At 50.1% G+C, this 26,377-nt stretch overlaps 1 protein-coding gene and 1 long non-coding RNA gene across 3 annotated transcripts; one reads left to right on the top strand and one right to left on the bottom strand.

Annotated features, from left to right (window-relative positions):
• Nucleotides 1-4,671: 4,671 nt before the first annotated feature.
• Nucleotides 4,672-22,847, top strand: GATA2 (GATA binding protein 2). Of its 2 annotated transcripts, none has more exons than XM_053989564.1 (6): nt 4,672-4,733; nt 11,783-12,270; nt 12,970-13,569; nt 16,235-16,380; nt 19,257-19,382; nt 20,212-22,847. In XM_053989564.1, exons 2-6 carry the CDS (start codon nt 12,042-12,044, stop codon nt 20,509-20,511), a joined length of 1,401 nt encoding a protein of 466 aa, XP_053845539.1. In that variant the 5' UTR covers nt 4,672-4,733; nt 11,783-12,041; the 3' UTR covers nt 20,512-22,847. The 2 variants fall into 2 exon arrangements, with proteins under 2 accessions (XP_053845539.1, XP_053845538.1); XM_053989563.1 differs by lacking the exon at nt 4,672-4,733 and adding an exon at nt 11,051-11,223.
• Nucleotides 22,848-24,283: 1,436 nt separating this feature from the next.
• LOC128814193 (uncharacterized) lies at nt 24,284-25,475 on the bottom strand. Its single transcript, XR_008439289.1, has 3 exons — nt 25,360-25,475; nt 24,961-25,068; nt 24,284-24,421 (listed from the first exon to the last, which is right to left on the bottom strand). It is a non-coding gene; the product is annotated as an uncharacterized LOC128814193 (long non-coding RNA).
• Between the last annotated feature and the right edge of the window lie 902 nt (nt 25,476-26,377).

The raw sequence follows: 26,377 nt of genomic DNA, 5'->3' as shown, positions 1-26,377 counted from the left end.
ACTCCAGAGCGTTGGAGCCCGCAGCGGGATTAATGAATTGTTACGATCCGGCGCGGACTCGGGCAGTGCCGTGCCGGGGTACCCCGGGAGGAGCACCCGGAGCCCCGGGCGAGCACGGCTCCTGCCTCGCTGCCGCCGGGCCGCGGGTGCTGAGCGGGGCCGGCCCCGACACCGCCGGTGCCCCGGGCGCGTCGCACCCGCCGCTGCCAGAAGGTGCCGCCGTCCGCCTGCGAATCGCTCCCAGCCCAATTAGGCGGCAGGTATCGGCTGCAATCACGGCTGCTGATAGAGATAAATGGGGAAGGCACTGTCTGCCCAACAATAGTGGGTTTTTTTTTTAAAGGGAAAAAAAAAAAAAAAAGAGAGAGAGAGAAAAAAAAAAAAAGAGAGAGAGAGAAAAAAACAATTGAACTTTTCATCAGCTGCTAATCATGATTTTTTTATTGCTTTGCTTAGCATTTTCTGGGGAATAAAACCTCAGAGGAGCCCAGTCTTTTGTGGAAAATGAAAGGGCATATAAAAAAATGAATGTACATGGATTCTAAATATTTCAGGTTGTATGACTTTGTGTTTGACCTTAGCAGAAGATGAACTAATCCTGCAATATAATAGACTTTCATAGAGATATGGAAAATGGCTGCTTTTTTATCTCAGTTGCCATGGGAACCATCAGAGAGAAGGCCTAGCTGAGATGCAATAGAAGGTTATTAAATGTGTGCTTGTGTATATTGGAAAAATACAGCTTTTTGTCATCTTGTGTCACTCATAGGTCTTTAATGCGTAATGTTTAGGTTATTAATAAACTAACACAGGTCCATTTTTTACAGAGAACAACTGTGAATACAGCCATACAAAATTAGTACAAGCTGAACATTTGCAAAACTTTCAAGCGCGGGCAGGGGCTGCTGCTTGCCTGCAACGTCCCATGAAAGTTTCTCTCTCTTTCCAGGCAGGGACGAGATGAGCTTTGCTGGACAGGCAGACGGGACCAGGACACTGTGGGTGTCCTGTCCCCAAGCCAGAATCTTGCTGTCCCCCTGGCCTGGGGGTCCAGGGCAGTGCTAGCAATGTCATGTGCTGCAGTGGTGCAGAATAAAACGTTTCCTTGTCTGGTTCCTGGGCACAAGCTCAGGTACTGCCAGAGGAAAGAAGGGTTGGGTGAGCCAAAGGGACATCTGTCCCTGGCTCTGGATTGGGGGATCTCCTGTTCTGGAGCTGGGGGCTGCACACCCAGACTGGGAGGCATTTACTGTTGTATAGATAGGTTAAGATAAGATAGATAAGAAAAAAAAAAAAAAAAAAAAAAAAAAAGAAAAAAAAAAAAAAGAGAGAGAATAAGAAACAAGAAATAAAGAGATAATTAGAGAAAGAGAGGAAGAGAGAAAGAAAGGAAGAAAAATCTGATACTGTCCTGAGCTGGAAGGGACAGACTTCACACTAACTCTGGGAGCAAATAACTCCCTTTCTGTAAGGTTTATTTTTGTCCCTCAGAATCACAAATTGCTTCCCAAATTTGGGCTGTCTCAGGTGCCCTGCTCTGCCTGTGGCTGGAAGGTGGAGGGATCACCCAGTCCAGCCTGTGGAGGACCCAAGGGACTGGCAGGGCTGCATGGCCAGGGTTTGGGGGGAACCTGCTGGGAGGAGCACTGGGAGTTTTCACTAGATTGACCCAGCTGGACCCTGAGACTGCTGATGGCTGGGGCAGGACTGGGACACAGCTGAGCCTGGATGTGACTTTCTGCGTGGGGACAGAGGTGCTGCCACCCACTTCATCACTCCTGAAGCACTGACTGCCCAGGGATGCAGGTGAAGGAGGCTGTGGGTGCAGGAGTGAGTGTGAGTGCAGGTGCCTGAGGTGCCCAGGATGATGTTCACAACTCTTCTCCCTTCCCTGCAAATCCACCAGTACCTCAGCAGAGCAACCCCAGATTTCCAAGCCTGCTGTGTGGCAGCACCCTGCACGGTGAGCTGTTGTCCCACCCTGCTCCCCTGGATCGGGGATGGGCAGGGGACACTCTTGTCACTCCACGGAATCCACAGCACAGACCCGCGTGTGCCAAGAGCCTCGGGGGTGTCCCAGGCCCGGCTGGGGGCAACCCTCGTGCACAGCAGCCCCGCATCCATGCATACTAAGTAAAGCAAGGAATACATAGATTTTGCCTATCTGCCGATCAAACGCGGAGATCTGCTCTGGTAAATGATGCATTAGATGCGGTGGCTGTATTTGTTGTGTGAGTTTTGAAAGGGTTCCGATAATCTGGAAGCGAGAGATAAGGAACACCATTTATTCAGCAGCACTTTGGAACCAATTTTCAACCCTGTTCAACCCCATTCTCCAGCAGCCTCCAGGAGCCCAGGAGATAAGGATTGGGCTATTCATTATCTTCACAAGGAACAAAGATTAGCTAGCAGAGATGAAAAATTACCCCTGGATAGTAATAATAAGGAAGCTAACCTGGAGAGCTGCTGAGCCTATATTCTCCTTGCTGCTGGTGCTGCTTCTTCTCTTTTAAAATTCTCTCCCTCTATTTTTTTTTTTTTTTGAATCAATATTGAAAAGGTTGTGGTTTTTTCTTTTTTTCTTTTTTCTTTTTTTTTTTTTTTTAATAGGGGAGGAAATCTTCCCCTACTGTCTATCATATTTTTCAATATGATATGGTTGTTACCGTGAAAGAGAGCAGAGCACAGTCCCCCTTCCTCCCAGACTTTCAGATGACATCTTTAGTACGAAAGCTTAACAGGAAAGAAAAACATCCTTCTCTTCCAGCGGGCATGAGGGGAAAATCCTGACTCCCTGCCCCTCCGGCCCCCAGTGTTTCTGGTGGCACGAGGAGGGGTGACCCGGGCTGTCCCGGGACAGCGCGGCTGGAGAGCAGCACAGCGCGGTGAGGCTCGGGTGGGCACTGCTCCGGTCTCAGCCCCCTGAGCCCCCGGCTCGCACATCCCTGTCTGACCCCGCTTGGGGAAAAATCTGCAGCCTTCAAACCCCACTTTTCCCGTAGTTTTTCCGCCTGAGCGACAGTTCCTCGTTTTGGAGTCGTTCCGTGCCGGGCGATCCCAGGACGCGGCTGCCGACAGCGTCTCCTTCTTCCTGGGCACAAGGGAAAAAGAGGGGATATATGTATGTATGTATTTTAATACCACATTCTTTTGTATTTTTCCCCTGCATAAATCTGGTGATGTATCTTCTCTCAGAGGATGAAGGGTAATACAGGAGGAGTAATTAAAACACTTACTTTGGAAATGGGCTGCGTGAGGCTGATAAGAATTATCTGCCGCATATCAAGGACCCTTTTTCCCCCGAACCATATCACAAAGACAGACAGAAAATGCCAGCAGAATAGGATTCCCCCCCCCCCCTTTTCCCTGCTCACATTTTTACCTCCATTATGATGATAATTCCTCTCCCGCGAAACTTTTCTCCTTCCCTTCCTGAACCATATTTCGTTACCCTACCACCCGCAGGGCCCCTACTGGACGGTCCGGCCTTTGTTTCTGTATTAATATGGTTTTCCTGCAGCCTCGGGCGGGGGTCCCGCCTGTCCCCCCCTCTGGAGAATCGCGCCGCGCCCCCCGAGCCGCCTCGACGCGGCCCCCGCGACCCCGGCGCCCGTCAGCCCATCCAGGCAGCGGGCGCTGGGCGAGGGAAGCCCCCAGCCCCGCACACACACGCACCGGCAGGGAAATACCCGGCAGGTGAGGGCTGCCGAGCCAGGGCTGGGGCGCGCAAACCTTTCCGAAAACATTCGTTCTGGCTGGATTTCTTAGTGCTCTACGAAATACGTATTTTAGCGTCTTTTCCTAGCTATAACAACGACTCGTCATGTAATATCTGCTTGTGCCTGTTCCAGCTTCTCTTCTGCCTCACTTACGTGCAGGTGCATAGCCCGAAAGGCTGAATTTGGAAGGGAAAGGTGTGAGAAGAAACATGAGGTTATACAAAAACCAGGCTGGTCAATGGAAAAAAAAAAAAAATCCAAGACTCCCAAAGCATTTCCTTCACTAGAGGGGGATAGAAAATTAATACGACTAGGAGTAATTTATAGGAATAATTGATCCTACGAAGCGTCTCCCCCCAGCCCACCTTCCCTGGGATCAGAAGAAGAAGCGAGAGGCTCGGGAGAGGCTGGGGCTGCGGCGCCCGCCGCGCCGGAGCCCGGTTTCCCTGCGCCTGGGATGTGAGTGCGTGTTGTTGGTATAATATCAATTCATTTAAAATATGAAAGTCAAGTCGCGTAGACTGTGACAGCAACCGTAACAAAAGGTGCAAGCAACAGACAATGTGATGTGCTTGTACAGATATTGTAATGATGCAAATGAAGTGGAGGGGACGAGCTGCCGTATTATGTACATAAATACACAGTGGCTCGCTGTGCCATCCGTGAATGCAGGAGAGTGAGAGAGAGAAGGGGAGGGAAAGAAGGGAGAGAGGAAAGGAGAGGGAGGGAGGAGGGAGGAAGGGAAGGGGGGAAGGAGGGAACGGAGGAAAAAAAAAGGGCTCAGCTCGGAACTGCTGCCAGTTTTCAGCAGCGTTCGCGGCGGCAGCCCCTCCGCCGGGTTGCGCGCACCCTCCGCCCGCGGCAGAGCCGCCGCTCCCGTCGCGGGCAGGCGGGGAGGCTCTGGCTGCCGAACCCCTCCCCAACCCGCGGAGCGGCCCCGCGAGGAGCAGAACTGACGCTTCCCATGCACCGTGAGGAGAACTGAAAGAAAAACGAGGATAGGCGAGAGGCAAGGTAAGGGGCCGCGGCAGCGCGGCTTTGCGCGGCCCGGGGGCGGCCCTGCCAGTACCGAGGTGCGGGTCCCGTTGCGGGAGCGCTTGTCTTGGGGCAGTTTTCCCCAGGGACAAATCTGACAGGATTTGTAAAGAACGAAAAAATGTCCCCAGCACGGCCGGACCTCCCGGGCTGCCGCCTCCCAGCCGGCCGGGCGGAGCCCGGTGCAGCGCCCGTCTGCCCGGGGGCACGGCGGGGCTCCCCCGGCTCTGCCCGGCGGCGGGGCTCTCCCCGCATCGCACCCTGCGGGGAGCGGGGCCTCCGGGCCGTGCTTGGTTGTTTTGATTTTTTTTTTTTTTTTTCCTTTCCCATTGTCACTAGGGTGATTATTTAAATCTCCATCTTGGAAAGTTGCATTTCACCCAGGGCGGCCAGGCAGAGATTTCCCGGAGACAGGGTGTGCAGAGAGCCCTGCGTCCCCTCCCCGCAGCTACATCCTATCTCCTCTCTCCTTTTGTTGGCAGATTTGGGCATTAAGAAAAAAAAAAAAAAAAAAAAAGATGCGAGGGTTTGTTCTGCCCCGAGAGCCGGCAGGGCCCGGCCCGCTCTCTCTGCACCTGCCTGCCGGGGAGTCCTCCCGTCCCAGTCCCGTGCGGCAGCTTTACGGGGCTTTGCATGATTTAAAATTACCCAGGCACATCGGGGCACGGCCGCTCCTCTCCGCCGACTCTTTCACCCCTTCGCCTTTTTTTTTTCTGTTTTTGTATGTACAAAGTTTCCCTCTTTATCCTCCTTTTGCTTTGGGGTGCTCAGGCTGGAAGGCAAGAAAAAAAATATAAAAAAAGAGAAGCGTCCAGGAGCGAAGCCTGCCTGGTTTTGATGCGATTTCAATAAGAAAAGCGATTTCACTAAGCGAGTGCGAATTTCGGTCGCGGGGATTGTTCTTTCCCGGCACACGGAGCATCTTTATTAAACGCAAATATTTTTTCCTCGGAAGTCTAAGCTCCGGCCCGGCTCAGCCCCGCGGCTCGGGGCAGGCGGCCGCGGGGCACCGCCGTTGCCGGGCGTGAGTAGAGTCCCGTTTACCGGGGCGGGTCGGTCTCTCCCCACCAAAGTTTTGCCTGAGGACAAACAAATCAAACCTGCGTGGTCGGCCTCGTTCCTCTCTCCTACAACAGCGCCTTCCGAAATAACCTTGAAAGGGAAAAAAAAAAAAAAATATATATATATATACATAAAATTAAAGAGAGATCATGCAAACGAAATCTTTCCTGGCAGCGCCTGAAAAAGAAAATTATACCTTTTTCTGGACAAAGCTGCGCGTGTGTAACCTCCCCCTTCCCCACGCATGCATTTCTCTACTCGAACTTACACAAAAGGCGGTTTTGTGGGCAGGCTTGGGTCTGCTTGAGGCTTTTCCTCCCCTTTATTTTGCAGCCTAGCGAGCCGGGGGGCTGCGGGCAAATTGCGGACAAAGCGCAGGTGAAGGCGTGTGCGGGAGCGTGTGCGGGAGCGAGACTGGGACCGAGAGTTCCCACGGTGGGGTAAAAACCCCGCAGAAATCCTCAGCGGGATGGGGGATAGCGTATTTACAAAAAGAAGCAAAAAAAAAAAAAAAAAAAAAAAAAAAAATCCGTGATTGATTCTCCTAGTCGTATCTCTAGCGCCTTTAAAAAAATATTTTTGTTTTTTCTTAATGCAGTTTAAGTAAGGGTCTTGTGGTTACGAGGTAACTGTGTCACTTTATAACCCTATCAGGAGCCATTAATACGAGCTAGTAATGCAGGACGGGGGAAAAGAAAAGCAAAGCAGAGACAAGACCAGAGGGCCGAAAACACCGACAATTTTTTTTTTTTTTTTTTTTTTTTAAGGCAGAAAGCAAGAACTTTCTCGCCTCCAAAAAATCCAAGGAAATATATCCGATACAGGTGTGGGGGCTGCTGGCAGGGACCGGCTGTCCGGGGCTCCTACCTGCGGGCGGGTGGGAGCCGCTGGCAGAGCCGGCCGCTCCCCAACCTGCGGGGGAGCAGGGGCGGGACGCCCACAGCAGGCCCTCCCAGCCCCCTCCCCGCCGGCAAGCAGCCGCCTTCCCCAGCCCGCCCGGGGCTCTCACATCGCCCGCCGGCACCGGGAGCGCCGCGGCCCCGTGCGGTGCTAAGCACAGAGCACTTCTCTCCCTCTTCTTCTTTCTTTTCACTGAGTTTTCCTGCCCTCCCTGCTTGCGTCTGTGGGTTGCACCTCGGGGAGGCAGCGGGCAGTGCTGCACGGGAGGTCTCGGCCCCCGGTCTCTGTGCACCGGGACAGTGTGGCCCTGGGGGCAGCCGGGGGCACCCCAGGAAAGGGGTGTCTGCAAGAACGTGCCCTGGGGTGTGCGGGTTCTCCTCAGGTACAATTTTTCCCAGATCCAAATACCCAAAATGAAGGGGGAAAAAAAGAGGAAGAATCCCCTCTCCGGACTTGTAAATAAATGGTCCGTGTGCGGCGTCGGCTTATTTGTTTTCTGCTTTCTCCTCTGCCCAAGAATAGGTGTCAACTCTATCACATGGCACTACTAACTGTTGCTAAAACATGTTGTCGTCTCCCCCTCCCTTAATGATATGACATCACTTGTCAATCAAATCAAAATAACCAGTTGTGCTTCCAGTTCTGGGAAAGCTCCCTTATTAAAAGAGAAAAATAAATTGCAACAGCAATAGTAATAATAATAATAATAAAGGTAATAAAACGGAGCTCGTAGTGCCCGGAGGAAGAAGGGGGGGGAAAGAAGGTAAAAGGGGGTTGGCAGGCGCGAGGTGAGCGGGGCCCGGCCGGACCCTCTCCGGGGAAGCTTTGGCAGAAAATTGAGGGAAGAGCTGCTTAACCAGCCGTGTGAGCGGCGGGCTGCGGAGCGGAGCTAAGCCGCTCGCCTCCAGCAGCCAGCGCAGTTCGCTGCTGCTCCCGGTGGGTGCATTAATTCAATTAAAAACCTCAGCCGTGCCGCCGGGGCGTTGAGTGGCCGAGACCAGAGCAGGCACCCGGTTTCGCCAGAACCAGGCAGCGGGGACGGAACACGTCGGGAATTAAAAAAAAAAAAAAAAAATTAATAAAATTATAAAATAGAACAAAATAAACCAACATACTGCGAGCCGGCCGGTTAGGAAGTCTCCCAGCTTAGCCGGTCTCCCGGGAGAAATCTTTCATCCCTGCTGGAGGGGTCATTTATTTTACAAAGGGTTTTAATGGGAGGGGTTGCAGAAGGCGAGAGGTGGGTGCGAGGAGAGGCGCCGGCCGCCGGAGGAGAGCACCCGGCGGCGGTGAGTTGGTAGCCGGACCCCCGGCCCGGAGGTGGGGCGGGCGCCGGGGAAGCCGGTCCCGAGGCGGCGCGGCCGGAGCCGCCGCCGCCGCCACCCGCTCGCCCCTTTTGTTTTCCTTCGCCTGCCGGGCCCCGGGTAACCCGAGACGGGGGCTTCAGGGAGCCCTGGCCGGGCAGCGCCGGGGTCTGCCTCGCCATAAATCAAGCCGCCTGATTAATCTTTACAATTTGTCTTTTAAAACAAACACCAACGAATTATCAGCTCGTTAACTGCGATTTTATCACCTGCCTAAAACAAACAGCCCACCCCATTCCCCCCCCCCCCCCAAAAAAAACCCAAAATCGTGTCCCCGTGCTGATGGCAGGAGGGCAGTAATTAAAACATCCAAATTAATTAATAAGCATGTAGCGAGGAGCTGGATTTCGCTGGCGGTCGGGAGCGGGAGCCGGGGAGGCCCGGGTGATCCCGGCTGACCGCCGCTCTGCTCTGCTCCACCGGCCGGGACTCTACGGGCACGGCGCACCCCGACCCCGGCCGCCTCTGGCGGTGGGTAGAACGAGGCGCCGAGGGGGATCTACTTGCAAAGGCCACCGTTTGTTTTATAGTTACTATTCTTTCAAAACATTAAAAAAATCAATTTTCGGGTGATGCTTGGGTGATTTTGGTGCATGTAGAAAGAAAATCGCTTCGGAGGGAGAAGGCGGATTCCTGGAAATCCCGCTTGGTTTTCTCTCTGCCTTTTAACTTTCCCTTTTTTATTTTTTCAAATATTTTTGCTTTGTTTCCCTTTCCTCCCGGTCACCACCGGACTGAGGCTCCCGGGCACGCTCCGCAGCGCGGGGCGCATTTGCCCTCCAGAACCCCGGCCCCTCTCCCACCAAGCCCGGCCCTGCGCCCGTCCCCGGCCTGCCCGGGCCAACCAGCCCGTCCCGTGAGAAGCCCGGCTCCACCGCCCCTTCCGCGCCCGGCAGCCGCCGGAGGAGCTGCTGCCCGGCCCCACCGCTTGCGACCCCCCCGCAGCGGCAGGAGGGGGCGAGGGGCGCCGCGGTCCCGGCGCCACCGCACAGCCCCGAGGTCAGGGGGCCGGGAGGAGCGGGACACCCGGGCTTTGGGTGGAGGAGGCGTCAGAGGAGAGCATGCGGAGGGGGAGGGGGGGGAAAGCATAATCGCCTCCCCCTGTCCCAAACTTTAGGTCCCCCCAGTATGGCCCCCGCTCCCCCGGGCTGCGCTGTGGGTTTCCCCCGGGGGGCTGCATTGAGGGTCCCTTGGGGGAAGGTTACAGGGGAACAACGAGTGGTGGGGGGGATAGTAAGAGAGGGAGCCCCGCGTCGCTCCGACCAGACCCACTCCGCAGCGAGGAAAAAGAGTTTTATTATTATTATTATTATTGTCATTATTATTATTATTGTTATTATTTTTTAAAAGTTCATTTCCTGGCGAATTTGGCAGTGACGGGTGACGTCAGAGCCCCGGCGTCGTAGTGACTGGAGCGGTCGGGCCGGGGGAGGCCGGCTCCAGCTCCCAACCCCCAGCCCTGCCCGCCGCGGGGGCGGCTCCGGGGGCAGCAGCAGCAGCAGCATCCTCGGGGCCGCCCCGCTGCCCCCGCCCGCAGCCCCCCGGTGGGGCTCCGCTCAAGCCCGCACGGCTCCGACCGCTCCCGCGCCCCTGCCCCGGCCGCGCCGTCGGGCTGGAGCCGCGGCCGCTGCCCGGCGAGCGGAGTGGCTGCTCCCCGCCGCCCCCGCCCTGATCCCCGGGCAGGGACAGTGTCCTGCCCGCGCCCAGCTAGGAGGGCTGAAGGATTGCGATCAGCGCTTCCCTTTTTCCCCGAAAGCAGCGGCTGAGGAACGGGGCAGGAGCGCCTGGGAAACGGGACACGCAGTAGCGCCCGGCCGCGCTCCGGGGAGTTGTTTGTGCCTTTTCCATTATTATTATTTTCCGCCCCAAAGGCGGACCGGTTTATCCGCACCTTCGCTGGTGGCGAAGCCAGACCGGCACCCCGGCTGCTGCCGCTGAACTGCACCACAAACTCCTCAGAAAACGCCTGTTGATTCGGGATGCACCTCCGCTCCCCGCCCCAGAGCACACGAGTAATTGCAAATATTGAAACTGTGATGTTTGGTTTTTGTTATTAATTATTTTAAGAAAAAGTGTGAGATTGGAAAAAAATTTAAAAGAAGTATTAGCGATGTCGCAGCCCCACCGGGGAGGCTATACTCCGTCCTAGCGTCCTTGTGTCCCGGCCCGGCTCGGCTCGTCTCGGCTGCCCGGGCCCGGGGTTGCCAGCCAACCCCAGCCCGGGTCTGGCCCGAGCACTACGGGCCGGGGAGTAGTCAGGGTCCTTCCCTGCCCTGCAGCCGGCTCGGCGCGGCCCCGCTGCCCGGGCCCTGCTCGTCCCGTCGGTCTCTGGGGTCGGCGCGGAGCCTCGCAATTATTTGTTTTTAATTATTTTTTCCCGATCCAATTAGTTATTTCAAACTAATGTGACCGGGCTGAGGTTTGTCCCGCTCCCGACTGCGCGCTGCTGTGCCTGATTTAAAGGATTTTAGCATATTTATCTCCCCGGTGCCGATTTCCAGCCCCGGGCATCCCGGCGGCGGCGCTGAAAGTCACGGCTCAGCGGCGGGGCAGCACCCGGCGGAGTCGGCCCCATCGCCGAGCCCTTCCCGCACTCCATCTTCGCCCGGCACCCCCCTCTCCCCACGCCGCATCCCCGCACTCCCCGGCGGGACCCCCTCTGTTTTGCCGTCCCCGCCCCGCAGGGGCGTGCAGCGCCCGGGCGGGGAAAGCCCCCACGGCGCTGCCAGGCGAGATGCTGCGAGCAGGGGAAGAGGGGCGGAGGAGGGGGTCTGCCGCGCTCCCCCCCCCCCCCCCGGCCGGCTCCGTTTGGGGCCGGGGGTGCGGTTGGGGGCGGTGTGGGGCGGCGGGATTGGCTGGCCCGGCCGCCGGCCCTGCGCACCCCGGCCCGTCTGCGGCGCCGCGGCCAGCTGGCGCCAGCGCTCATATAGGATGCGCGGGGATGGGACCGAGTCGGCCAGAGCAGCGGCTTTGCCATCTGAGTAACACTCTCCATCCAACCTCCTCTGCTCTTCCCGCGCTCGCTCTGCCTTATCCCCCTCCTCTCCCTCTTCGCTTTTTTAATTCCCCCTCCGTTCTCCCCCACTTGGCTGCACTCGCATCCTGCACGCCGGCATTCATCGCCACCCAGCCTCCCGCGCCGGGTAAGTGTGGGGCGCGGGGGGGTCGCCGCGCCACTGCCAGGGCGCACTCGCTGCTTTCTCTAAACACCCTCTTCTCTCCGCTCTTCTTCTCTACCCTCTCCCTATTTCTCCCCCTCCTTTTCCTTTTGTGTCACTTGGAGTTCTTGCTAGAACTACGCTGTATTAGTTCTGCCGTTCTTCCTTTTTTACCCCGCTTTTGAAGCCAGCTGGAAAAACTCCTATTGACGTTTCTAGCGAGGGGGGGGGGGAGAACGAAACTATTTCCTTTTTCCCGATTTTTCCCTTTTTATTCCCTCCTTTTTTCCTTTTTTTTTTTTTTTTTTTTTTTTTTTTTAGTTAAGAGTTTGAAATGGATCTCTTGTTTATTTTGTGGGGCAATGAGCAGGGAGAGAGCAAGGCAAGGAGTTTTGGGGACAGGATATTTTTGGAAGGGAGGAGGGGCTCTGCTTCCCCCTCCCCTTCCATGTACCTCTGGGAAAAGAAGCCGGCCGGGAGCCGGCCCGGCGAGCAGCGCACCCACGGCTGCCGAGCTGCTAAACCCTCCTGTCTCTCCCTACAGGTGCTGCCCTGGCGCTTCCCCGGATCTGCCTCCGCTCCCCGCCTGTTGACGGAGGGACACGCTGACTTCAGGGGTCCTCTCCCACGCCTCAGAGGGCGCGCTCCAGTCACCCGGCGGTTTTCTTTCTAAGAAAAGCCACCCCAATCTCTTAAAACCCACCAGGCAGCGTCAAAAGCGACCCCCCGAACAGCACTCCCCGCCCCCACCGAGCGCCGCTCGCTCCTGGCCTGGGGGTGGGTGAAAGGGGAGGCCCAAGGCCATGGAGGTGGCCACGGATCAGCCTCGCTGGATGGCCCACCACGCCGTGCTCAACGGGCAGCACCCCGACAGCCACCACCCCGGGCTGGCTCACAACTACATGGAACCAGCGCAGCTCCTACCTCCGGATGAAGTCGACGTCTTCTTCAACCACCTGGACTCCCAGGGCAACCCTTACTACGCCAATTCCGCCCATGCCCGGGCCAGGGTCTCCTACAGCCAGGCACACGGTAAATGAGCATCCCGGCCCCTTCCCCGCCGTCTCGGCAGCGCTCCGGGCCCCTCCGTACGAGCCGCGGGTGTCCTGCGCGGGGGTGAGAAGTTTCACTCGCGGCCGCTTCGGTGTGTCGGAGCCGGGGAAAAGGAGATCGAAAACAGGATAGACAGGCAGGCACGGGTGGATTTTAACCCAAGGGATAACCAAGGGCTAGCGGAGGGGAGGGAAAGAAAGGGGGGAGGTGAGAGAGGAAGGGGAAACAGTGTGCGCACGGGCTAAAACTTCTCAGACACGGCTACTTCCCGGATGCAAAATACAAACCGATTCAAACCGGCGACGGATTTTATTTGGGGGTGTTTTTAGGAGCCGAAGAGAGAGCATTACGGCGGTTCAGAAAGATAGAGCAGAAAGGGGTTTGCTGCATTTTCCCAGGAATGGGGTGGGAGGAAAGGGATTGCTTGAGTCCCCCTTCTTGCTCCCCTTGCTCCTTCTGGCCGGGCTGGCTGGTATCTCCCTCAGATGGGCCAGGGAGAAGGGGCTGCTGCACCAGCCCGCTGCTCTTCCCCGGGTTGTGCAGTCTCTCCCGTGGCCGTCTGTCCTCCGGCTGCCCGCAGACCGAGGAGCTGCCCAACCACGGAGAGCTGGAGTCTTCTCCAGCTGCTCCGGGCTGAGCCGCCCCACGCTGACCCCAAACGCTCTTGTGTTTCTACAGCCCGCCTGACCGGGAGTCAAATGTGCCGGCCTCATCTTATCCACAGCCCCGGGATCCCTTGGCTGGACAGCAGCAAGGCGGCACTGTCTGCCCATCACCACAATCCCTGGACCGTCAGCCCCTTCACTAAGACACCCCTTCACCCCTCGGCGGCCGGAGCGCCTGGGGCCATCTCGGTGTACCCGGGCAGCAGCACCTCCAGCACCGCCTCCGTGTCTTCGCTCACCCCGGCCTCGCACTCCGGCTCCCACCTCTTCGGCTTCCCCCCGACCCCTCCCAAGGAAGTGTCCCCCGACCCCAACTCCACCAGCGCCGCCTCCCCTTCTTCCTCCGCCGGGGCTCGGCAGGAGGACAAAGACAGCATCAAGTACCAAGTGTCGCTGTCGGAGGGGATGAAGATGGAGAGCGCCAGCCCGCTCAGAAGCAGCCTCACCAGCATGGGGGCCCAGCCCTCTACCCACCATCCCATCCCCACCTACCCCTCCTACGTGCCGGCAGCCCACGACTACAGCAGCAGCCTCTTCCACCCGGGCAGCTTTCTGGGGGGCCCCGCGTCCAGCTTCACCCCCAAGCCGCGGAGCAAGGCCAGGTCCTGTTCGGGTAAGTGTCGCACCCCGTGGCCTTCCCGCCGTGTCCCGGCTGGAAGGGCCGCGCTCCCGGGGCTTCGTGCGGGTGGCTGCGCCGGCTGTTGGGGTGAGCACACGGGCTGCTGCGAGGCTGGGCGCTTGTGTTGGCCCTCTTCGGGACAGAGGGACAGGTGACTGCTCGGTTCTGCTTTTCTGGGTTTTTAAAAGTAGGAGATGGAGCTTGGACTGGGCTCCTGGGGGTGCCAATGCACCCAGGCACTGGCCACAGGCCGCTCGAACGGGCCGCGGGGCACGGGACCAGTGCAGTCTGAGCCAGCAGACCTCGTTGTACAAAGAGGGATTTATATGGAGAAAGAAACCCGAACCCTTTTCACCGGAGAAAAGCAGGCCTCAGGCTCTCGAGGGGCTCAGGCTCGACCCTGCTCCCTCAAGTCAGGCAAACCCCCATGGATGACACATGGGGACTTTCCAGGGATAGGTATTTCTCCCTCCGTAATTTCCACGTCTCTCCATTAACACCACTCAAAGCCCCAGCGCAAGATGAAAGCGAAACTTCCCTGGCCTGTCCCCTTCAGATCGCAAAGGGCCTTTTTCCCTTCGCATTTTACAAGAGCAAAAGTTCAAATATAGTTTACATACCAGTGCAAAAGACTAAGTCACTGCTAACTTAGTCCAGCTTAACTTTAACTAGAAAATACTCCCCCCACCCTTTTTTTTTTACTCTGAATCAGACATATCTCTCCTTCCAAACGACTGCCTGCAGACCTTTCCCAAGTTCACCACCCTTCCTTGCATTTCTTCTAAAAGTGCAGTCCTAAATTAATAAATCAGGCAATGAACAAAGTTTTGACCCCACTTTGAAATCGCAGTAGTTATACAGCTAGACACAAATTATGACAATTTATGTAATTCTACTGACCTTCTTGGTTTAATATTCTCACCGATGGAAGGAAATTAACTCCAATGTATTGGGGCTGAATTTAGCCCTTTAAAAATAAATGGCCCTATAGGCATTTGCATATGTATTCCATTGAACATATTCACTTATGAATACACTACATGTTTTTATTTAAGTAGACAATAATTTAGAAATGTGATCTCTTATGAGTTTTGCAACAAAAATACCAGCTATTTTACAAGCTCATCAGTACTGTTTCAAATGATGCCTCGGAAGGGAAAAATACATTCTTTCTCTGCCGTTATTTTCAGGCGGTTGCTACTATGTGTATGCATTTTTAGTGCATAGAAGAAAAGCTAGAGGCAATGAGCAGCCCAAACCTCCTGAGTTTGGAAACTGATTCAAGATCCAGGTCTATAAAGACAGGAGGGATCCTGAGTAGCTTTTTAAAAAAATTTTGTCCCATAGCTGCCGATGATTTTTAAATGGGGGAAACAAGGATCTTTTTTCTTTTGTTTTACAGTTGCTTCTTTTTTTTTTTTATTTTTTTTTTTTCTTCTCTCTGTAAGGGAGCTCCCAGTGTAAGGAACTGGGCAAAGTTCGTGACCACTCAGTGTTTTTGTAGGAAAACTAAGACTCACGACAGGACGACTCCTGCAGCTTCCTGCCCTAGGAGGGACAAGAGCTACAAATGCAGTGCTGCAGAGCTCCCCTCATTTCTCACTCTAGACTGTGTTGTTTAAAAGCTACCCACTCCCTAGATTAAAGCAGACATGAGCCCCCCTGAACTCAACATGGCCTGCTTCAGTTATTAGCAAAAAGAATTTCCTTTCCAGTTAAATACTGTAGGATTTGCATAAATGGTATTAAGAGAGATTTCTATATTAAGCAGACCTGCCCTCAAACCATCCAAGGCAAATGAACTTTTAGCAGAAAGCTGACGCAGAAGCAGATATATTGGAGTTACGTGTTGTGTTTTATTTAATGCAGCCATTCTACAATGCCATGTTTACCACAATGTACTAAAACTAATAATGAAGGTAAACTGCTCCCTACCAAATCCAAACTGGATTGTTGAAAAATCACAGAAACAGAAAAGCACTCAAGCCTGGTTTTTACAGTAATGTCCAGTGAAACTGAACTTTCTCAAAGAACAGTATTAACAGCATTTTTATGCCTTTAGGACAAAAATCATAACTGAGACTCTGGTATTTTGTATCCATTCCCAGTCTGCTCGGCTCTACTTTCTCATCTGGTAGCATTTGCAACAAAAAATAAAGTGCAGAACCTGAGGTCTTTTTGCTTAGATTTATTTCCAGAAAACCTCTTCCTCTGACTCTCTCTTTAACGTGTTGTGTGTTTGCAGGTGTGTGTGTTTGTGTGCATGTGCATGGGTGTTTCTGTGGCAGGGGAACACAGGATTCCACCACCGGAGTGCAATAGATCCGGGAGGGGAGCGGTGCCCAGTGAAGACTGAGGGAGTTCTTGCTGAAACGATAACTTCCATCTGACACAATAAGAGTGTCACTCTTTCTCACTTTGCAGAGCGCGCTGCCTATTCCTGATCATGACATAAAATACTCACTGGAGCCTGGGAGTTCTTGAAACACTGAGCTCCTTGCTGCCTGTACTGTAGATGTCACTGCTGTCTGATTGTGCTTAATTAACAGAATTAACACACTGTTTTGACTTCTCAAAAATGCCTAAAATGCAATGCAAAAAAAATTTTGTGAATTTGTTTTTAAAGAAAGAAATCTGTTTTCTTCGTGTTTCCATTTAGAAGGCAGAGAGTGTGTGAACTGTGGAGCCACTGCTACCCCTCTCTGGAGAAGAGATGGCACCGGGCATTACCTGTGTAACGCCTGCGGGCTCTACCACAAAATGAACGGTCAAAACCGACCTCTCATTAAACCCAAGCGAAGGCTGGTAGGTGTCTTTATTTGTCCTGGGTTTGGGGATAAATAAGGCAACGGGACCACACACAGGCACGAGTCAGTCGTGCCTCATCTCTGCTCAGCCCCTGCATGGAGCCGAGCTGTACTGTACTGGGGGTCAGTCACGGCGAGGTCACTGCCGAGCCTCGGGGCACATCTTCCCCTCCACCCCCATCCCGGCAGGACCACCGAGCCCGCCTCTGTCCCAAGCCTCCCTGCCGCTCACAATGCATGTGGGATATCGTGTGTCCTTCTCCCCGTTTGTCCTCAGATGACAGCTTTTAATTTAATTCCTCATTTACTTGGCCTCTTGGGACGGTTTGGGCACACACTGGGAGCGAAAGGGTTATGAGCATGAATGTCCTCCACCATGTACTAAAAAAAAGTTCCAGCTCCAGAAAAGCAAAACAAATCAGATGAGTCAAAGCTACTGCTCCCTACTCAAAAATTATTTGTATAAAAGCCATGAAGTAATTTTCACTCTTATATTCTCTGGCAATATTAATATTGGTTCCCTCCCCAGACAATCCCCTACTGTTAAAAAAAATCCTATTATTTTTCCATGGAGTCACCTATACTTTGTATTTTCATTTGACTGATTTAAAAAAAAAAAAAAAAAAGTCCTTTCTAAGCTCCTGGTAGTAGTTTCCTATCCGGATATCTGTACGTTAAAGATAATGAAACTTTGTGTATCTGTTTCCTGACTCTAAAAGCTTTAGAGAGTTTCTATAGGCAAGCCTTGCCAGTCATGCTTGCTGTTTTGAAATTTCTAATACACTCTACTCCGCAAATAATGCGAAAATGCTAAGAATAATAAATATATTTTTTGGAGCTTTGTGATTAATGGTGCCTAAGTCTCCTAGCTATTCGTGGACAAATATCAATGAGGTTTAGAGAGCAGAAAATTGGCATTACTGTTCTAACACTGGGATGGGATATAGAAGATTTCAGTCCTGAGTCAGAATTTCAGCTATGTAAGCTTCTTAATGACTTGCCTTCTAAAATGACTGACATATAGAAAAATGTTAAGACAACAGTGTAACATTATCGTCTCTCAAGCTCAAGTGCTTTCCAGACTGAATGGGACAGGCCATAGAGTTAAGCAGCATAGTTGAGTATCAGTAAGCCATCTCAAATATGCAAACATAGGTCTCCACCTTCCAGTGTGTGTTGGGAGACTGTTATACTTAGCTCACTGTGCAGGGTCTGGGGGGCACTAGAGAGGTTTTGTTTTAGTGTTTAGCTGTTTAAATGTTTAGTTTTAATTGATTTACAACTTTGTTTATTGCCCCTTTTTCCACTGTAGTTTGCTTGTTTGTGGGGGAGAGGAGGTGGCCATCTTTGGGAATTTGTTCATCTGCCATGCAATAACAAAGTGATCGTATTAATAATGTCAGCATTTGGATGTCTGGCATTAATTGTGTTTGGGTTGCATGAGTGCATTTGCAGTAGGGGGTACCCCCTCTTTCTGCCTTTGGCCTGTTCTCACAGGCGAATAAGGCACCGAAATAAATGAGTCTCCGAGGGCCTGATTCTTGCCTAAAGCTGCTGAGCTGTCCATCAGCTTTGGGAAAGTTACAGGGGGCCATGGCATAAATCAAGAGCAAGTGAGAACAGAACCCTGTGCTCCTCTTCGGTGAGCGGGCCGAGCTGCGCTACCAGCGGCGCCCGCTCCCCACTGGGGCCGGTGGGCAGGGAAGCACACCGAGTTCTCTGGGAATCCCACTGCCCTGGGACTGGCTCTGCTCATGGAGATGTCCTGTGCATTACTGTGAGCTTTGCTGGGCTGCACCCCATGGCTCTCCATGGCTAATTGCAGAAATATCCACAGAGCAAGGCCCCCGGGGAATGACCACGATTGATACGCCTTAGGAGATAAACTCCAATTTAAGAAAATACTGAGTCCTCACCATTAATTCAGTAGCACAAAATGGACTTGGTGTTTTGACCACTTCTAGAGGCAGGGCTGAAGGTTTCTAATACAAAATAATTTCCAAAATACGGGGTGCAGTTAGTCTGTCCATAACACTTTATACGTCACTGTCCCTGCACAAAGGACGCTTTATCGCAGGGTCTGCTAGACAAGGGCCTGTCCAGGAATCACGGGCGCCTGCAGTTCTACTTTTCCTGTTCTTGTTTTGGGAGGTGGGTGAATGTTTGGGCTTTTCTCTTTCCCCTCACCTTGATTTCAGCAGAACAATAGATTTATGAAAGGGTGGTGGATTTTTCGGCGGTTTTGTTTAATTTCAAGACAGTTGTTTGAGGGCTTGTCAGCCAAGAAACTAAGTCGGGACAGAGGCGGCAGACTGGGGTCAGCAGAATCATTGCTGCAAGGCATGAAATTTGGTTTGCTAAATATTTAAAGAAAGTTGGAGCCGGTTTTGTTTTCTCCCTTTCACTTGTAAATGCAAACTGAATTGTCAGTGATGACTCTGATAAATACTGCACCCAGCTAAGTAATGTGGTTCATTTTCTTTTATGTCCAGCTTTCAAGGGCCAGAGTAGGGGTAAAAATCACATTCTTTTCATGAGGCATTCTAGAATCCTGAAAAGGGAAAATGTGAAAAAGGCAAGATTATTTTTCCCCCCTCTAAAATTTTTGTTTGTGGAATCAGAGATTCATTGTTTCTCTCCTTACTTGCTCAGAGTGCAATGGGGCTTGAAAGTTTGCATAGGAGAATATTTAAATTTAAACAAAAACATAATGTCCATAAAACCTAAAATCGACAGCAGCTTTCCTCCAGCTCTGATGCGCCGTAAAAATCTTAGTAACAAAGTCTCCCCAAACAAAATAGAGTCCAATTTGACCTTTCTCATGATCTCCCTCCACCTGGTGATACGTTTTAATTTTCTTTTTCTTTTGGTTAGTCAGCGGCCAGGAGAGCAGGGACTTGTTGTGCCAACTGTCAGACAACCACCACGACCTTATGGCGACGTAATGCAAACGGGGACCCAGTTTGTAATGCCTGTGGACTCTACTATAAATTGCACAATGTGAGTATTTACTCATCTCATGTGTCGCTGCTTGCCTAGTGTGGATTGATGTCTTAACTGCATGGTGTACACTAGGCTTTTATTGGTTTCAGGGGTTTGGTTGTTGTTTTATTCCTTCCCCGTCTCTAAGGTTCCCCTGGGAAGTGACAGCCGTTCTTTGTCAGCATAGTGATGCTAAGTTCAGTGACATTACAATGTATTAGCTTGGCTTCTAACGCTTGGGCAAACCAGGCAAAACAGAGCTGCCACACTTGGTTTGAACTAAGTGGGTTTTGTGTGCTGTTTCCCTCCAGAAACAGAGGCCATTTGGAATGGGCTCTGTGCAAAAATTAATCCTGATGGGCTATCTTCATCTTGACTTTTAAAAAATAAATTGTATCAAAGGCTTTGTTGTATTATTTAATTTTTTTAAAAAGAAATTAATCCTAAGCAGGAACACTTGATACGTTGGAACATTATTTACACCGTAGGTAACGGAGGTTACTGGTACAAGATTGCTCATGTCTCAGGACTGAATTTGGGTCAGCGTGTGCCTCCTAGTTTGATCTTCTATTAGGAAATTAATGAGGACTGAGGGTAAGCCTACGGGAAAGAGAGTCATCAGCTGCCAAATTCAGCTCAATTTGTTTTTCATGTCTAGGGGTTTTTTGTGTATGTGGTTTTATTAAACAAATCAATATAAACAAGTTCTGCAGAGAGAAACACCATTTTTTTTGGCCAGAAAAAGGTCTCCATCCAGGAAAAACACATGGGGGCTGTCCAAATATTTTCATTTTTGCACAATAACGTCATTTTGTCTGCATGAGCCTGATTTTCTCATTTCTTGCAGGTGAACAGGCCTCTGACCATGAAAAAGGAAGGAATTCAGACCAGGAATAGGAAAATGTCCAACAAATCAAAGAAAAGCAAGAAAGGCTCTGAGTGTTTTGAGGAACTGTCCAAGTGCATGCAGGAGAAGTCGTCTCCCTTCAGCGCTGCTGCCCTTGCCAGTCACATGGCACCCATGGGGCATTTGCCCCCTTTCAGCCACTCTGGACACATCCTACCAACACCTACCCCCATCCACCCATCTTCCAGCATCTCATTTGGACACCCACACCCATCCAGCATGGTTACAGCCATGGGATAAAACCTGATGACCAAGAGACCCATCCAGATATTAAGAACATGGGACTTTGCCTAAGATGACACCCAGTAAGACAATGTTCTGCCAAGAGGAGAATGTAGGGATGGCAAAAGGAGACCTTTGCTCCCATGTGGTTAACTTTTAATGCTGGACTAAAACCTTGAAAATGATGGGTCTTCTGCAGAAATGTGTAGTGGTGCCTGTAATGCACTTTGCCCCCTCAGGTATAAGAAAAAAGAACTCACCTGTTCGATACTTAATGGTCCAGCAGGAAGCAAAAGATGGCAGAAGTTGAAGGAGAAGGCTTGGAACTGGTTTTCCTTTCTCTCTTTGTTATTACTGTGAATATTGTAAAGAGATATAAGCAGCCTCCCAGGATGGAACTGGCTCACTGGAAGCCAGACATGCTGGATTTCTATTGCGGACTTTGTTTGGGATAGGGGAAAAAAGAAGAAAAAAAGCCAAAAAAGAAAAGTTAAAAAAAAAAAAAAAAAAAGAAAAAAAGAAAGAAAAGGGCATCTTCATTAAACCATAAGTTTTAAAATCAGACACAAAGTCATATTTATTTTGTTTTCCACAAAAAGCCTCAACCCCTCTGATTGCATGTTTTTGTGCTGTCATTTGCAATGGCTACCCTGTAAGAAAAGCTGCCTTCAAAACAAGGAGAGGGGAAATGTAGTCAACAGCCCTCTTGGATTAGCTCCATCTATCTTCCATACCAAAGTTACTAGGAAGGGGGAAAAGATTGTGAGGGCGAGGAACAAAGCAAAAATGTAGCCGTAATACGGGATTTTAATATACCCATGATGCTGATTATTTTGACACAATTCCTTCATTCTTCTCCCTATTTAAAAAAAGACCCCCTCTCCCAACTACTCTATTGTTTCTCAAACCAGACAACCTAGGTCAGACAAACTGTTGGGAAAAAACTCTGGGGAAGGCAATACTGCACTAGCAAGGGGTGATAGCTGCAACACAATTTTGTTAAATGCCTGTATAAGTTCCAGCACAGCCAAAACTATAATGGGGCACAAAAACCATCCTGCTCGCAGACTTTGGAGGTTGAAGCATTTTGTTCTGTTGTGTTGGCAGCTGTCGCTTAAAAATGCAGATTAGCTGCTTGGGTAAACTTTGGGCAGTGTGGCCACCACATCCACATGCAGCCAGCGCGTGCTGTCTCAGGCACCCACCCCCGGTGGACTCCACCGGGAGGAAGGGCAGAAATGAGGCTGAGATCACTGGAGAGGGGAAAAAGAGAGACAATCAGTTTGAGCTTCACACATCCATCAAATCCCAGACACAGAGACACAGCTGAGGGAAAGCATCGTTCTAAGGGGGAACGTCTGTTTTCCGTAGCGGATTTTATATGAAAAAAAGAAAAGAACAAAAAAAAAAAAATTAAATCTCCCATTATGAAACCATATTGTACGTAAATGACCGAAAACAAAGCTATTGCCAATGTGAAGTGTATTCTATTGATTGTTATGATCTGATGCCTCTCGTGAACACAAGCTCCAGTATAACATACAGTGTACATATTTAGGTATACTTCTGATGAAAATGCCCCAATGAACGGAGGGGTTTGATAATGTAAACCACGTAAGCTTAACTCTGTGAAAAGCTTTTTATTTTATTTTTTTAAATTTTAACTATTTTGTTGTTGGGTTTTTCTTTTTTGTTTTTTTTTTTTTTTTTTGGATCAAGCCAAATTATATCTTTACTGCAAAAGTCCTGCTTCAAAGAAAAAACAGAATGAAACAAAAAAAAGGATGTATGTAAATTTTTTTAAGCCTGTAATTTTTAAGCCTACTAAAATGTAGTATTTTATAATTAAGAACCAAGCAGCCATGAAAATCCTGCTTTCCTCTTTTTTTTTGGTCTGTGTAGGCATATAGGTGCACTTTGTAAAGAAGTGGAAATAAATGGGAAACTAAATTGGTTGGGAGAAATCATAAGAATTTTTAATCTTCTGAGGTAAAAAATTAGGTCCTTTTTACTTTTTACCTTTTAGAATGGTACAGTTGTACATTATTTGTACCCAACTCAAATTTCTGTAGGATTTGGGCAGAGGGGAAGGGGTGTGGGTGAAAGACAGGGATTACTGATACAGTTGACAAAGTGCAATATATTGTCAGTCACTGCAGCATAGACAACAGCAGTTGAGATTTAAATTATTTTGTACTTGTATCAGCATAAAAAAATTCTTCAGTATTTTCTGTTTTTATTTTAATTTTTATTTTGCTTATTTTTGGATTAGTGAACTAAATTATTGTTAATTATGTACAACATGTTTATATATTGTCTGTAAAAAGTGTATGCTTTCCTCATATTCCTTCAAGGTGAATATTGCTAAGAATAATAAATACCTTTTTTGTGAAACTACCTGTGCCCTGCTTCATGTCACAAAAGCTGCTTTTAGTAGGGAGAGAGGAAAAATGATCGTCATTGTTGCCAGTAGAATTATGAGCTTATACTTTATGCAGAGCAGGCTATGATATTTCGAAAACCTAACAGGGTAGAACAAAAAAAAGGGTAGTTAAAGAATGATTTAGTATTGGAAGCACAGGTACAGAACATCATTCTCCAGTGTTGCTTTGGAGTGACGAGGTCATGCAGTTAAGTGTGCCTAAGTTTCTAAGCTAGTTTAAATTTTGAGGGAGAAGCCACATTGGAGATTATTAACTGTGGTTTCTCTTGAATTTTTTTTTTGTGTTTTATTAAGGTGTTTGGAGAAATACTTTTACATTAAAAACACATTTTAAAAGCACTGTAAACATAGAAAAGAGGCCAGCTGCTTAATGGATTTCAAGGCAGGACCTGTATTAGACCAGGGAAAGTTCTCCAGAGGAACACTCTACACCTGGAAACCTGTTTCTTGCCATTTGTCATTATCAGCGGAGTGAAGGGAGCAGCCTGGAGCTGCTCAGTGCTGCCCTGGGAACAGGGCTGCAGCCCTGAGTGCAGGGAAGTGTGCACATGGACTGCCATGTGAGGATGGAGAAAAGTGCTTACCAAATAGATCTTCCATGACACCAAAACTTTGCAGCTGCTTTCATCACACAGTCGAGTTTGACCCACACAAGGAACCCCTTGAGGCCTTACAAAGTGAAGCGAAGTCTTGCAAGGTCACCCTGCCATGTGTAGGGGTGGGCATTGCTGCTGCAACAATATTTTCAAGAAAACAGCTGGTGAATTTTGGATTTCCTCCTTTGACCCCCTGTGGAAACCAGCTTGGGGATAACTCTTTACTCATTATGGAAAAAAAAAATAACCTGGGTTCCTTTTTCAGTGTGTGTGTGAGTGAATTCCAGCCCGTTCCAGCAGTGCTTGTCTTTCCCCCTGCAGCCTCCTGCCCAGCCCAGGGTGAAAGCCCTGCTTGTGAATACCACGGAGCCGCAGCAGCTCTCCGTGTGCTGAAGGAAGAACACGCAACCGGGACAAGGCCTTCCTGCATCATTTCAGACGAGTTAATCATCTCTCTAACTTGTTCAGCAAGGCTTAGTGCAAACACCCATTAAAAAAAAAAAAAAAAAAAAAAAAAAAAAAGAGGCAGTTTATCGCATACTGTGCAAGCTTCATTTAAAAAGAAATATGTTCTTTTCCAGACAGGTTTAAAATGGGATTATAACTAAACTCAGTCTCTCTTCCTCCATCTTTGAATAGCTGAGAAATGAGAACTAGCTAGTTCTCTTTAAAATTTGGAATAATCAAGCTCTTTGCTTTGGTTGCACAGTACATATCCCATTCAGGTTGTGATGGTGGCTTACCTGGGGGCTGCCTCTCTGCCTGTTTGCTGGTTTGGTTGGATCCACTGACAGAACTGGGGCCATAATCCATCAGGCTGTCAGGAGGGGTGGTGCATCCCCCAGCGCCCGGAGGAGCGTGCTTCTCCGAGTGGGGGATTCAGCAGTTCCTGCAACACAGATAATAAATAATCCCGTGTTTGTCAGGTGGCACTAATCTGTGAAAGATCAAACCATCTCTCTGCAATGTGTGTATTGTGTTTGTCTCCAGACATTTCGCATAGCAGAAGAAAAACAAACAGCAGGGAATGGAAATGGAGCAAGTGTGTAAAGTTCAACGTAAAGTGTAAGCACAGAGCAGATATCAAGGCAACAAATTGGGATTTATAGTCCTTTCACTACCGCCAAACACTGGGGGACAGGATTTTTTTTGAGGGGGGAACCCTGACATTACTTGCCTTTGGTTCCTGTTGTTGGGATTATTGTTTTAAGCGGTGCTTAATTGTCATGTCTCCACGGCCACATCAAAAGCCAAGAAGATTAGGTTACAGGGAGCGTTTGATGTCAAAATACAAAATAAATAAAAGGGAAGCTGTAAAGGTACTGTATTTTCTATGAAGTCTACTGAGATTTTTGCTTCAAACATCCCTTTTTTTTATTATTATTTTGCAAAGGTTGCACTTTTAGTGACAAGATTTTCTTTACTTACTTTCAAATGGCTCCACTGCTTTCCTGCAACAGCTCGAAAGGGTTAATATCCCCTCTTTGATGGCAAACATGGTATAATTAACGCAAACTTCTTAAGTATCCTGGTGACCTGTAGATGGCCACATGAGAATTTTGTTATTTACTGACTTGCCAAACGTTTATTGCTTATAGAAGGACAAGTGGGAAGCAGGCATTAATTTTGATGCTGTTATCTGTGATTTCATGTAAAGTTCATAGCAGAGAGTGCCTATATGTCAACTGCAATTAAGCATTTTCCCATTTAAAAAAAAATTAATTTCACATTGGTGGAGGGGGTTGGGGCAGCAGATTTACAAACAGAACTCCTGCCCATCCGCAGAGCAGGCGTGACACAGCCAGAAATAGGACAACTTCCCCTTACCTGCAGGCTGCAAAAGAAAACAGTCTGGCGCCATGGAGCATTTGATCCTTGGCTTCTCCACAGAGACAGTCAAATCAGGACCAACTGTGGCAGGGCAGAGAGGGAGATTTTGTGGTGAGGCATCTCCCCTTGAAAATTAGCCTGAAAAACAACCAAAAATGAAGGCAAAAGTGGCTATCAGGTGAGTATGTTCATTTATCACCAGCCTGGTCTGGATTAGAATGCATGACCTAGAAGTAAAATGCTTTGTTTAGCCCAATTCCCTGGGCCATCTGGTCCTTGCAAGTAAACATTTCTAAGTGAGAGTAAGTAACTGTTCTTTAAGCATGGTTATATGAGTGCAAATCAGGCTGCTCTGGGTCTAACAGATCAAATCTCAGCACCAGGGCAGCCGGCTGCTGCCAATTCAGAGACATCATTTGCTTGAACAGCTTTGGGTGCAATTCTCTGTGGTGCCAGCTTTGCAGTCAACCCTGGTGATTCATTCTGATGTTTCTCTGCCAGATCCAGAGCTCGTCCTAAATCGAGGGCTCACATTGCACCAAGATGCTGCTGGGAGGTCTAGAAACCCCTGTCAGAGAAAACTTATGGGAGACGCTTTGCAGTCAGAGCTAAGTTGCATTGCTGAGCACCAAAAGCACATCTGAACAAAATGTGGTTGCAGGGTGAGAGATACAGCAAAGAAAACTTCCAGCAGGTAGAAACACAATAGTGAACTAACCCCTCCTTCAGGGAAAGGCTTCGACATACCACTGAGGGAGGGAACTGCTACTGTTTGGTCTATAAAAACCTGAATCAGGGAAGTATAATGTCAACCCAGCCTATACAGCAGCACCAGGCAGAAAACAGCCACTTGCCTGTGTCCTGCACACGCCTCTCTCTGTGGTTCTGCACTCTGGGCTGCAGGGAGTTATTTGGGGGGAAGTTGACTCTGGCTCAGGAGGGTCAAGAGCCTGTGTAAATCACTTGGAGTTGGGTCTATCAATGCCAGAGTGTGAACATGGACCCTTGTTTCTTC

Source organism: Vidua macroura, chromosome 13, assembly GCF_024509145.1.
Source record: "Vidua macroura isolate BioBank_ID:100142 chromosome 13, ASM2450914v1, whole genome shotgun sequence".
Classification (NCBI taxonomy): domain Eukaryota; kingdom Metazoa; phylum Chordata; class Aves; order Passeriformes; family Viduidae; genus Vidua; species Vidua macroura.
Note: the sequence above shows the minus strand (reverse complement) of the source record. Positions and strands in the feature narration are given on the sequence as shown.

Excerpts from the sequence above, each read along its gene's own strand:
- GATA2 (XM_053989564.1), top strand. The coding sequence starts at position 12,042 with ATGGAGGTGGCCACGGATCAGCCTCGCTGGATGGCCCACCACGCCGTG. Across the intron at positions 13,570-16,234 it reads CAAGGCCAGGTCCTGTTCGG|AAGGCAGAGAGTGTGTGAAC; the intron begins GTAAGTGTCGCA and ends GTTTCCATTTAG. Across the intron at positions 19,383-20,211 it reads TCTACTATAAATTGCACAAT|GTGAACAGGCCTCTGACCAT; the intron begins GTGAGTATTTAC and ends CATTTCTTGCAG.